The sequence below is a fragment of the Typopeltis vanoorti genome, chromosome 5 (assembly GCF_054136105.1).
Source record: "Typopeltis vanoorti isolate ZY-2024b chromosome 5, IOZ_Tvanoo_1.0, whole genome shotgun sequence".
NCBI lineage: Eukaryota > Metazoa > Arthropoda > Arachnida > Uropygi > Thelyphonidae > Typopeltis > Typopeltis vanoorti.
The window spans coordinates 26,473,020-26,487,417 of NC_143553.1; the positions used below are offsets into that span (position 1 = coordinate 26,473,020).

General features: G+C 36.0%; 1 protein-coding gene across 4 annotated transcripts in view; it reads right to left on the reverse strand.

Moving 5' to 3' along the window:
* The window catches only part of LOC150106270 (mini-chromosome maintenance complex-binding protein), a 219,422-nt gene extending 215,093 nt beyond the window's left edge, over positions 1 to 4,329 (reverse strand). For 2 of the 4 annotated variants that reach the window (XM_090392291.1, XM_090392295.1), the window contains exon 1: positions 4,272 to 4,329. In XM_090392291.1, the coding sequence (XP_090248417.1) occupies positions 4,272 to 4,299 (28 nt within the window). In that variant the 5' untranslated portion in view covers positions 4,300 to 4,329. Of the gene's footprint in view, positions 1 to 844; positions 864 to 3,684; positions 3,826 to 4,271 lie in introns of those variants that run through there. The other 2 variants (XM_090392292.1, XM_090392293.1) reach the window with 2 other exon arrangements.
* Positions 4,330 to 14,398: the final 10,069 nt, after the last annotated feature.

The following is a 14,398-nucleotide window of genomic DNA, read 5'->3' on the forward strand; positions in this document are numbered from 1 at the left end:
GGGCCTGGCTGAGAGTCATCTGGGTTGAGGCTCAGCCAGGCCCATCTCATTAAGCCTTCTCCATTGTTATTATTAGTAGTAGTACTTGACACCTCCATGGAGTCCAAGGACTCATTATGGGAGGACATATTATACCATTGTTATACCATTTGCCAATGGTATAACATGTTGGAGGAAAGGAGGAAAAAGGCCCAGTAGATATCCTTGTTGCAGCATTGTTTCAGAACCTTTGTTACAGCTCTTTGGATGGAAGACCCATGTTCCCGGTCAGGATCTTTATACAAAGAGATCATATTAATTCAGCTAGATACTCATTTGCTGTAGAAACATCAGTACTAGTTGCTTAACCGAAATTTTAACACAGTGAATTTTTATCCAATTTCTGAATCAGAAAAACCAACCCCTGCTTGCCACAAATGACTCTTTGCCATTCTCTTCATTAATTTCACAAAATAAGGACTTTGCCTTGTCCATGATTACTGCCTGAGTTACAAGAATACTGCTTTGATTCATATCATCAATCCACAGTATTAATAGTTTTTTGATTACTTCACTTCTTAAATATGATGTTCTTGACAATTTTGCATTAATAATTCCTGCATGCTTTATCTTGTCTGCATTGGTTACTACTGTGAAACTGTAAAAGGAATAAACTTTAATGATTTACATACATCAGAATATTGCTCACCTAATTCAATGCATCAAATCACTTTCGTTTTTTCTCAATGGAAAGTGATTTTCAGCTTTTTTTTTTTTTAAAGCTGAGGAAGAAATCAAATCAGCTCTACATTTAGATGTCATTTTTAATTTATTGTTTAAACACTAATATTAGTAAAACACTCACTTCGTTTTGTCAGTCCTTACAGTACAATATGGTTCATGGTAGACCAAAACATAAGCAAACTGTTTTGCAATCTCTATCCATAATGCCATGTGAGACTTGGAACCTAAAGAAGTCAGATAAGAAAAGGATAGCTGCTTTGGGGATGTGATGTTATATGATATCCTCAACAGAAGGCTGTTGAGGATATCATATACTGAAAGGATGAATGGGTGTTAGAAAAGATCAGTAGAACTTTAACACTCCTTGAGGATATTGACAGAAGAAAGTTAAAATATTTTGGACACATTGAAAGGATGGAAGGAGGACTTCTCAGAACAGTAATAGAAGGTAAAGTTCCTAGAGAAAGAGAATAGGGTAGACCGTCAATGAGATGGATGGTGTGTATGGAGTGAATGATCTTCAGAGAGTTGAAGCCTCCAGAAAAGCACACAGCAGAACTACATGGTGAGGCACATCACCGAGCATTGGAGTGACCATATGGCATCTGTGGATGCCCAGTGAACATATATGATGATCCATAATGCCACTGAATATAAAACAAAAGACAACTGCGAATGCTGCATTTATGCTTTTGTTTATGTTTTTGTGCTGATGATTTTGAAATGTTCCTCATAAACACAGGGGGCCTCATACAATGAGGCCCTCTGGTATATATTTCTTGAGGGTCTGCTTAACATTTCCAGAATAATTTATATGCTTGACTTGCTTGTTGCTTAATGTTTCAACAGTCCATGTGTTAGCTCTGAAGAAATTACCATTATACTAGGGAATTTTGGGTTTGTAGAGATACAGAAGTGGGTCCACGTAGTTAGCCTAGTAGCTTTGTGTTTCACAACCATATGCCTGGGTAAGGAGTGTCGCAGGTTCAATTCTCATCGAAGACGTGAGGAACTTGAGAATCATCCTCAGGCATAGCCAAGTTAGCCGGTCTTGGGCGTGGGTCCAAGACCGGCTAACTTGGCTTTTTTTCTGCCAGTTTATCTGGCATTTTTCATCCTGCAAGCAGGCAAATCGGCCCCATGAACATACGCTTCTACAGTCAAAAATATATCCCCACCCCAGTGGCAGACTAGGCGACATGTCAGGTGGGAGTGGTACTAACAAGTAGTCGCATCTAAGTAACACGTGGACCCTGCATAGAAAGCGGGAATAACGTGTAGTGAAAGAAGAAGAAGAGATACAGAAGTGGAGTAAAACAGTATAGGTGAGGTAGCTGTGAATAGACTGGGATAAGTCTTATTTAGAGAAGTATGAGATGGCAATTAAACAAAAAGCAATGAATAAACATGACTTATGCAACTTCTGATTTATTAAATGTCCCTCAAGCAGTGAACACACCAAAAAGAGTACTGTGTGTGTGGAGGGGGGTATAATAAAACTGTTTTATTGACATAATTCTTTTCATTATTCAAAATTACTGATATTTTCTTTTGATCCTGATTTTTTCCCTCCCTCTAGAAAATTTCTGTGCTCTACCAGGCTACAGCAGAGGTAACAGGTTTTTGGCACCCTTTGCAAATCTGTAGCTAGCAACTTTTATGGTGTGACAATTTCGATAACTGTTAAAATATACAGTCACCAGCACCCTTCACTATCCTTGGCAACTACTCCAATACCAATGCATTCCATGTCACTACTAACAGGTACTATCAGTTAAGTATGTAATAGTTACCTCTTGCTTATAATTTTAACTAGTCCTGTGATCGTCCTGCTCAAATAATTATAAACGGATTTCAAACCACCATTGTTCAATGTATCAGCTCTCATCTTATATCTACATCAAGCACACATACTGTCAGGGGCGAATTCTCCATGCTTGCTGTGCAAGCTCATTAATTGAGAAAGAAGTAATATTTATTTGTTAATAAATGCATGCATTTATAAGCATTCCATTTAGGCTTATATTTTTGTAGACAGATGACGTCTTAAGCTTGCGTGGCAATAATTGAGCTTTGATTTGTGTATCGAAGGCTGATGCTTGCTCATCTAGTCAAAGCTATTGCACCCTGACTTGCTCGGTTGTAGGAGCTTCCAGGTCCTCATAGCAGCACTGTGATTTCATGTGCGTGCATAGCCATTTCACGTTGTCTCACTCTGTTGCTTAAACACAGGCCATACGCTGTCAATGTAGCTCTAGCCAGTGAGCTTCAGCCAGCCTTTACAAGTGTGCGAAACACAGGTCATACGCTGTCAACATAGCTCTAGCCAGTGAGCTTCAGCCAGCCTTTACAAGTGTGCGAAACACAGGTCATACGCTGTCAACATAGCTCTAGCCAGTGAGCTTCAGCCAGCCTTTACCAGTGTGTGTGTTGCTTGGGAAAAGTAAGTTACAACCAACTTTTAATGACGATGTTATTGACCAGTTCATAAAGGTAGAATTTGTATTCAAGTAGCTAAACTGAAAAAGATAGAATATCATTTGTAAAATAAATGTTGTATTTGTATAATTAAATGTACATAAATTTCTAAATATATAGTTTTAAATGGTCAGCAATTCATTATTCCGCTAATCACACTTCTCATTCCCTGGATTCGCCCCTGCATACTGTCAACTCATGGAGAAAAACAAACTGCAGGAGAAGGGGGGGGGCTGCTTTTTTTTTTTTTTCATGTTAATTAAGATTTGCATAATTGATATGAACAATGAAATTCAGACTAAGAAATTTTAGATTAATATACGTCAGGGTATTAATTTAAAATTAGCGTCTGATTTTCTTCTACTTCACTGGAATAAAAAAAGTAAATAATTAATTATGAAATCGTCAATACATATAACTCACTCCCTTAATACTCCAAATAATCTCAAATAAAAATAAATAACAAAATAAATCTTTGTTTACCAACAGCTCACCATAACTTTGTGTTCTTTTAACTATTCCAAACCGAAAGTACGGCGGGAAATTAATGCCACCTATAACACAAACATGGAAAGAATAATAGAAAACTGTAAAGACTAAATATGCAACAAGGAAATATACAATGTGGCGTAGAAGTAACAAGGCAGTTCAGATAATCCACATTAAAGCAAAAAAAAAAAAAAAAATGTATAGCAGAATATAATACATATACAAGACAATACGTGTGTAGAACATAATATTTAGACTAACAACGAAACAGAAGAAAGTCGCAAAAAGTGTTTAATGTACAGTCCATGAAAATTATTTTTTTTTTCGATTGGTAGGGCCTCTGCTACTAATGGCTCGCAAAAAGTAAAGCAAGTTTGAGCGTGGTTAGTAGTTGGAAGATATAAATCGTTCGGTGCTGTTGGCACACTCTCTCTCTCGATGAGTCTTTGGACTCCCTGGAGGTGTCATATAATAATAATAATAATAATAATAATAATAATAATAATAATAATAATCTACACGGAACCAAAGACATCGCCAGAGACCTGTACTGATCATTATTCATGCAATGCATGACATACCTATTCTCATATCACGACGAGCTTTCATAACCTCATCGAACAATCCATTTCATTTTTCACCGACGCCCAAAATTTAAAAATGTCTAACTATTATTATTATTATTATTATTATTATTATTATTATTATTATTATTATTATTATTATTATTATTATCTGAGACCTCTAGGGAGTCAAGGACTCATTGATGGAGGCTATAAATCATCCAAACCAGCTATCATAGCTTCCCTTAAAATCGTTTACACTAGATGCGTTTACTGTCCCAAAGGGCAAATTATTCCACTCACTCACTGCTCGCTGTGAGAAATACTTAGCTCTCACCCCTTTCTTGACTGTGAACAATCTTAACTTCCATGAATGCCTCCGTATTCAATCCCCGCCTTCCATATAACGAAAAATTTCATCATTTGAAATGCTATAACACCCATTCAAAAGTTTTTTTTAGACATCTATCATATCACACCTCTTTCTCCTGTTAACCAGAGTCTGCAATCCACATACTCACAATCTGTCCTCATAATCAAAATCCCATAATCCGGATATAATCGTTGTGAGTCTTCTTTGCACCCTTTCCACAGCTTCTTACATGTCAAAAAAAAACCAAATCTGTACACAGTAATCCACGTGTGGTCTTATCAAAGCTTTATGAAAAGGCAAAATTACTTCCTTATCCTTACATGTCAAGGTTTTCTTCAACTTAGCAATTATCCTCTGAGTTGTATTTGTAACTTTAGCTATGTAACCTTTGAACTTTAAATTCTTATCTACCAATACACTAAGATCCCTTGCCTCTTCAGTATCATGTAGCATAACCCAGCCAATATAATATGCCGCTGGAACCTAATTACGCCAAAGTGCATACTTTTGCACTTAGTAACATTCAACTGACAGCCATTTTCGTTTTCCCAGATTTCCAGTCAATTCAAATCATTTTGTAATTGCTGAATATCACTAGCATCCTTGATTGCCCTGCCTATCTTCGCATCATCAGCAAATAATTGCACATCTCATGATAGACCCTGCTTGATGTCATTAATGTATAAATTAAACAATAATGACTCAAGGACTGAACCCTGAGGGACACCACTAGTTACCTTAAATCTGGCATATTCACACCCACTGTGTACCACTTTTTGATATCTGTCTGTCAACCATCCCCTGATCCAAGTCAATAGATTATATTCCAATCCCATATTCTCCAGTTAACCCAAGAGCCTTTCGTGTGGTACCCTATCAAATGCCTTAGAAAAATCCGACATTATCATAGTGTACCCATTCCCTTTATCCAACTCGGCCATAACATTGTTATAAAATATGAACGAATTACTAAAACATGACCTTCCTTTAGTAAACCCAGACGGTTCCCTGCAGAGTATAGAATTCTTGTCTACCAATTTCTGTATGCCAGTTCTTACCAACTTCTCTAAAATCTTCACTACCACACCAGAGATACCAATAGGTCAGTAGTTAGACACATCAGTTTTTGCACCATCCTTGTGCAATGGAGCTATCATACATTCCTATCATTCCTGAGCTGAGATTCAAGTTATACAAATGTATGAAAGGCATAGCAAATTCAGCATTCCATTAGCAAACTGGCTGATATTCCGTCTGTCCCTATTGACGACAACTTCTTATCCATGTTATTAAAGAGCTCTTCAACCTCAATCTCATGAACCTTTAACTCTTCATTCAATGTAACAATAGCACTGTGCACCATGCTACATAACCTGCTTGATACATATAAGCAAAGTGAGCACTCATTAACTGAACAATCTCCTTAGCTTCCGACACTCGAATACTATCTGCATTCAATAAAGTTATTCTTCCACATTCATTCTTTCTTTTATTTGTGGCATAACGATAAAATTCTTTTGGATTGCCTTTATCTTGCATGACTAATTTTTTTCATACTCCGTTTAGCTTTCCTCGCAATACTCGTTACCTTTTTGGCCTGAGTTTTATACATTTCATAACTCCTCTCACTCTTATTCTCACGATTTTCTTTCCACATCATCTTCTTCTTGAGGATCTCTTGCTTAATAAGCTTGCACATCCATTTCACTCCCAGCCTATTTGTTCTTCGAACAATAAGGATACATTGAGATATCGCCTCATTGAAGCACTTTTTCAAAGATTCCTATGCATTGCTAACATTTTTTTCATTCAGTAACGGATACCATGGGACCAAAGATAGTATTCTTCTAAGATGATCATAATTTCCAGCTTTGTAGTTCAGCATGTAACCTGTTTTAATCGGAGCTTTAATACAAGTGGATACTTCCCAAGAAAGAACAGTATAATCACTCTCAATAATTGATGGTATAATAGACATATTCTTGACAGAGATCCCTTCTGAAGCTACGAGCAAATCCAACCCTCTTTGGCCTCAAGTTCCTTCTTTCACATGCCGCTTGAGAAAGTTGTCTCGCAACAATTCAATTAATTCCTGTTCTTTCTTATCATGAGATTTCTCTTCTACCCAATCAATGTTTGGAAATTTAAAGTCCCCATAATGGTCATTTCGTTTTGTACCCATAAGGCTAATTTGGCGATACAGTTCTTCGTACCTTACAACTGTGCAGCTTGGTCTGTAGCAATCCCGACCTAGGGGCGCGCCAGTAGTGTCTGGCGCCTGTGTGCAAAACTTTAGTTGGCGCCCCTATACCCAGTAGCACGCCACTAGTGACCAGTGTCTGTGTGAAAAACTTTAGTTGGTGCCCCTACCCCCCCTCCAATAAAAAATCACTTTAAAAAACATTTTTTTTTAATATTTCCTCCTCTTTGGACCTTTACTATCCTGGCGCCTGTGTGCGTCGCACACATTGCACATATATCTGGCGCGCCCCTTCCCCACCATATATTTCATTCTGTTAACCTCCACTTCACATCAGATGGACTCAAACTCATCGCTTCATGGGACATTGTTACCATCATTGTTTTCTTGTATTTCTACCCTAACTGGACTTAAGTCATCTGATATCATTAGTAGCACTCTTCCTCCTTCTCTCCTATCTCTTCTGTCATTCCTAAAAATAGTATATCCGTTACACTCGATCCCACTTACCATATCTGATTCTGAGGGCCAGGTTTCACTAATACCAACAATCTTAGGCCACATCGTATTCAATAAAACAACAAACTCAACCCCTTTGTTTCTAATTCTCCTGGAATTTGTGTACATACATAATAAAGTATGACCTAGTCTATTCTTATAATTCATCATCATCATACGTATCAAGGATTTAGGCCTAGCATGGCCTGTTCCGGCCTTAGAAGTCATCGTTGAATTGTTTAAGAGGACGTCCTGGTTTTCTTTTCCCTAATGGCTTGTACTTTAAGGCTTGTTTTGGTAATCTTTTTGTTTTCATTCTTTGAACGTATTCCATCCATTTATGTTCATATTTTTTAATTTTTTCTATTACTGGTTCTTGATTTAATTCTTTCATAATATCTTCGTTTCTTTTGTGATCAAATAGGGTATACTTTGCAGTTTTTCTCATAAACTTCATTTCTGCTGTTGTTAATCTTTGTCTGTCTTTTTGTTTTATTGTCCAGATTTCGCGTTCATACATTAAGACCGGTAAGGCTAATGTATTGTATACTTTTAGCCTATATTGTATACTTTTGTTTTTGAACTAGGTTTGGTTTAAATATAGAGTTAATTACACCTGTTATTTTTAAATATTTTGCAATTTTTACGTTTATATCTTTTTCATTTTCATATGTGATCATACATCCTAGGTAGTTAAATGAATTCACCTGTTCTAAGATCTTGTTATCTAATACTATTTTAGTTCTTGTCGGATCTTGTCCTTTAAAGGCCATAGTTTTTGATTTTTCCGTTGATATTATCATACCATAATCTTTGGATATCTCATTTAGATTTAAAATAGCTTTCTGTAAATTATCTTCAAAATTTGTAATTATTATTTGGTCGTCTGCAAAGAGGAGAGTGCTTAAGTTAACTGTAGGTGAAAGTTTAATTCCTTGATGTAAATTTTTACTCCATTTTATTATTATTTCATTTAAGTAGATATTAAAAACAGTTGCTGAGAGGGGACATCCCTGTCGGACCTCTTGGTTTATCTCTCTTGTATATGATAGCTCGTATATGATAGAAAACAACAAACTCAACCCCCTTGTTTCTAATTCTCCTGGAATTTGTGTACATACATAATAAATTATGACCTAGCCTATTCTTATAATTAGATATGCAATCTATTTGATCTTGTTCTAGAATTTTCTCTTTTTCCTCCCCATGCATACTTAAAAGGTCCGTACCCAAAGTATATTTTTCCACTCCTTCAACACATACATAATCTTGTTCAAAGGCATTCATATCTCTATCACGTTTCATATCGTAGCTGAACTTTCACACACATTTTTCCCATTCCTCCCTCGACTATCTAGTTTCCCTGACTCTCTGCATTAGGTCTCATACCGAGAAGTAAAATCTCCAGGTTTCTGATGCCAAATAAATTCAAAGGCAGGCCATCATTCATGTACATTACTTTTTATTCACTACTTCAACCTCTCCTCATAAAAGACCATTCCATACAGAGCCCGACTTAATGTTGCTTTGACTTCTAAAATATAACTTTTAAAATGACCCTCTACTAAGTAAATTTAAAATTTACTTAGTAGAAATTCATCTGCTAAGTTATGGCCTACTACTGCAGAGATAAGGCCCTCAGCTTGCTGGCTGAAGAGTAGATAAACTAACCCCTCTGCCAACCAGGAAAAGTTTGTTTGCTAAAAAAAAATCATTAGTAGTATAGAAATAGAAGACACGACACAACATAGATAAAAAATGAATTTGAATTAGGAAAAGATTTTTGGAAATTTTTCTAGTGTTTGTTTCCTTTGCCTTTGGGGGGACAGGGACCCTTTCCCCCCTCTGGATGCACCACTGGTTTCATCCTATGCACATTTATTCGAAAAATTTCGCAAAATACTAATCGCTAATCTAGTACTTCTTCACTTACAGCATAGAGCCAATGATGAAATGGGTTCAAGTGCAGCTCGTGAAGCGTCCTCTGAACAGATATTCTTGATATTCCAGTATTTCCCTTATAGACTATCTTTGGATTTTTGCTAAGATATGACAGTTGTTCAACCGTACGTTGACCCCTCGGTAATATCACTAATCTGAGTAGCCATTTAGCCCTAATTTATAAATACGGCTAGCCTCTACCTTAGCTATTCTGTGATTGGCTAAGGTAGAGGCTAGCCGTATTTATAAATTAGGGTTAAATGGCTACTCAGTTTGGATAAAAAAAGGTGAACAAAAATCATGTCCCCTTATTTTCACCTACAAGCTAGTCTTTAATCTATGAGGATAGATTGTAGAGAGTATGAATATTTCATCGACCTGCCATAAAATTAGTCACTCATCTTCATCACTACTGAATCCATGTGACTAGATCTCTGAATAGTAGTCCTGATCAGCAACGGGAGAATTATTAAGAACACATCCCCTTTCACCCGAGGCAAACTGGACAAAGAGGCAAAAGGACAAGGACAACAGATGACCATTTAGTTTGTAATCTTTAAATTATGATTCAGAAACCAACTTCAACATAGCAAACACTCCTTAATTAATGTTCTTCAAAATGTTTTAGGCAAGAAGAACGCATATATACGAGACTTCCTCAACTCATGACTAAAAAACACACGTAATAACCAGTAATAAGTTTTAATAAATATTTCATCCTAAGTATCATAGGACATTGTCAGTACAGTTAATTCAAACAATACCAGAAATAACATACAGTTAGGGCACATGATTACAATGGAATCCCAATAATTCTGCAGTAGCGTATTATAGAATTAAATTAAAATATATTTGGAGAAAAAAAAAATAGATTACATTAAAATAAGGTAACATATATAAAAATTATTTTACACCATTTTGTATGACAATTTCCCATACTTTAGGAATAGCAAGAACTTCATTAAGGTTTACATTTGGGTCTGTGAAGTAGGGCTTCAGCACTTTCTTTATTAAACGTTCATGTTTATATAAAGATCTATGTAGAAGTTTGTATAAAGAAAAAGCACTTTCTTTGTAGAAGCTCTATGTAGAAGTTTGCATAAAGAAAAAGCACCTTCTGTCTTTCTTCAGCACTTTCTTTATATAAAGAAAGTGCTGAAGCCCTACTTCACAGAACAAATCTAAACCGTAATGACGTTCTTGCGATATAAAAATAATTTTTATATATGTTATCTTATTTTAATGTAATGTTTTTTTCTCTCCAGATATATTTTAATTTAATTCTATAACACGCTACTGCACGCATATTGGGATTCCATTGTAATCATGCGCCCTAACTGTATGTTATTCCTAGTATTGTTTGAATTAACTATACTGAAGATGCTCTGATACTTAGGATGAAATATTTACTTATTAAACTTATTACTATGGTTATTACGTGTGTTTGATTAGTCGTGAATTCTCCACAGGTTTCATTTTACAATAAATTTCTCAACTTAGCAGTTGAGGAAGTCTTGTAAGAGCTAATAAAAATAGTGTTAATGTGATACAGTCTAATCATCTCAGCCATTCGAATCAAGTCAAGAATTCAACTCTTTAAAATTGCAGTACGAAATTTTAAATCAACGACAATTTAATGAAGATATTATAATAGACACCCTCCTTGAAATCACACCAGCAGAAAACTTAAGGAATGCAGTTCTAAAGTTAGGTCACGCCAGTGGCTAACCACTGCAGCTAAACAATATTAAGTCCGTAAATTGGCTACCCAAGAAATAAGAAAAAAAGCCTCGCAAGAACAGCTCCTATCATTGTTTGCCTAACAAGTAATCCACAAGCGAAAATCATATTAAAGCCAACACACTGAAAAGACCTTTTGCCAAAGATTTGATGTATACCAAGAAAATGCTTCAACTTCTTGAACGGCAATAATATTGTTCTACCAAAATCGCCTGAAGAGTAAAATAAAAAAAAAAATTATTCAGAGACATAAAACTATTCATGAGAAAGTAGTAACACTCAAATGCAATAATAAGCTCCGATGACATAAATGGATTACCACAGCGAGAGGAAATTACTTTTAACCATATCAAAAGACAGAACGGCTACATATAACCAAAATGAACATAGACTATAAAGCAGAGTTAATCACACCAGAATACAAAAGATGTCATATTCTTTCTTTATTTATTCACTGGATGGAAGCAAAGCATTGACAAAGTGAAGCATTTGAAAATAGCGGTTTATTCGACAAGCCTATCTGAAGAATTACACTGGTATCCAAAACCTAAGAACGAAAACTATTTCTGAAGATTACAACCACGAATTCAGACGGATCAGCTTTTCGCAATTTGTATGACTGACGATTTCGAGTAGAAAGCGGGTGCACATTCAAATTTTCGAATCGTGCACAAAGGGATTACGTGGTAGCACTCAACAGGATAAAAGGCTGCTCTAAGCGAATTCCGTTTGAAGAAAGCTTTTTTCGTGAAGGAATAAAATTGCAAATTCGGATATCTTGAAATGTCTCAAATATATCATCTAGATGATTTCACGCAGGGAAAAATTATTGTAAAGCTTGAAGACCGCAGAATTATTGATATTGCCAGAGAGTTTGGAATCTCAAATAGCGCTATATCCAGGCACTGGGCAGCGTTTCAAACTAATGGAATGTGTTTCAGGCTTGCTAAAAGGCCATCCTCACTCTACTGTGAAGAACTAACATTTTTGGTTATAACAGCAAAACGTAATGGAAGCACCGCGGCAGGTTAGATTGCAAGTTGGCTCCATTCAAGCACAGTTAAATGGATTTCTCTACAAAAATGGCAAGACCTCTGTGACCCGTAGAGGCCTATATGCCCGAAGGCTTGTGGTGTGTGTGTGTGTGTGTGTGTGTGTGTGTGTGTGTGTGTGTGTGTGTGTGTGTGTGTGTGTGTGTGTGTGTGTGTGTGTGTGTGTGTGTGTGTGTGTGTGTGTGTGTGCGTGTGTGTGCGTGTGTGTGTGTGTGTGCGTGCGTGTGTGCGTGCGTGCGTGCTGCGTGTGTGTGTGTGTGTGTGTGTGTGTGTGTGTGTGTGTGTGTGTGTGTGTGTGTGTGTGTGTGTGTGTGTGTGTGTGTGTGTGTGTGTGTGTGTGTGTGTGTGTGTGTGTGTGTGTGTGTGTGTGTGTGTGTCTTGATCCACAGCTCATTGTAGAGTACGTTTTCAATGCTCTCCATATCCAGAAAAATTGGCCTAGACACCAATGGGCTAATGTACTCTTTACAGATGGGAGTCGTTTTATTCTTTCCTCTGTTTCTAGACCCCACTTGATCTGTCGTGAAAGTGGTACTGCTTTCACAACAGATCAAGTGGCGTAAACATTCTCGCTTACCATCGCGAGAATGTTCTTGAAAGGAATAGATATGACGATGCTTGGAGCATGGTTCACGAGGCATTATGCTTAATGGATGCACCAAGCTACAAGTGCTGGTAAAAATGACAGTAATAGTGAAAGATATTGCAACTAAGATCTTCAATGTTATGTTCGATTGTTCCATGGTGATGTAGCCGAAGAATTCATTGTAAACACTGTACATTAATTCCTTAACTACGTCCTTAGGAGATTTGTAATTTTTCCCGAAAACGTATTCAATTTAATTTTTATGAAATTTATAATTCATTTTTTGGGTAATGTAATTTATTTGCATGCCTTCAAGAAATCTATTATTATTATTATTATGTGACACTTCCAGGGAGTCCAAAGACTCATCAAGGGAGAGTATGCCAATAGCAGCGAACGAAAAACCCTTCCAACTACTAACCGCGCTTTTGCGTGAGCCATTAGTAGCAGGGTCTCTATCAATCGACCAACCTATGTTGAATATTTTTTTTCATATGACGGAGCAACTATTTACTAAAGCGCCTCCCGGCACAATTAGAATGACTGCAGAACATTGAGCACTACAGTTGGAAAAGACGTGAGTCCACTGTCTTCGTTACGAGAGGAATCTTTATGTGGCTTTTTTCAACTGAAGGTGAATTAGCAGAAATCACACGAAGGTAGTAGGGTTTTCCCTTCCCGAAAATACCGTTATTTATCAATGTCGACAAATAAAGCAAGAAGTTGGAACAATAATATTGACTAAACAAAATTGAGAGTGAAAGAATTAACCTTGAAAATGTCGTGTAATAATAATAATAAATCCCAAACTGCTGACTGGCGGACTAATATTCACAAAACAAAATTTAGAGTGAAAGAAATTAACTGTAACTTGAAACATACAAAAAAAAAAATAATAAACTGCATTGAAATAATACATGGAATGTATTATTTCAATGCAGTTTATTATTTTTTTTACATGGAAACAATACATGGAATGTATTATTTCATATAGCACCTCATAATAAATGCTGCTTATATGCCTCGAAACGTAACACGTTAGAATTTCTACATTATTCAGCAGTACCGTAATCAGGGTAGGAAGCGCCTGTGGCAAGTGTCTAACTTGCGCCCCCCCCCCAACCCAAAAATGACAAAAAGTTTGAAAATTTTAAATATAACAACTTAAATTTTACTAAATGCAATATGTTAGATACTTACTATTAATCCCATCAAAATGAGTTGCCTGTAAATCCAATTATGTATTTGTATAAATAAATAATCTATTGAATAAGAACAAATTTTTATTCATATTCAATGACAAATAAATTAAAGAAATACACGATATAGGTATAATATAAAATAATATAATAAAAATATAAATAAATTCAGTGTATTTTATAAAGAAACTTTTCTAGCTTTTTTATTTGCAATCACATCTATTATATCGTCATAATTTAATGTTTTTGCAATATCTTTTTTCAATTGATATTATGGACGTGTTTGTCAATCGCTCTTGTCCAATAGAAGAACGAAGGTACGATTTTACAATTTTCAATTTGCTAAACGAACATTTGCAGGAAGCTGTTGTTATAGGCATTGTTATGAAAATCCTTAATGCTATGTCTAGATTTGGAGAGACGCTTTGTAATGAGAGTTCGTAATTTTTTTGCAAGATTTCAAAAGCGTTCATATCGTCTAAATTTTCAAAAACTTCCATCACTTGATATTTGAAACTCTCAAATTTCACATACAAATTCTGTAGCATCTAAGTCG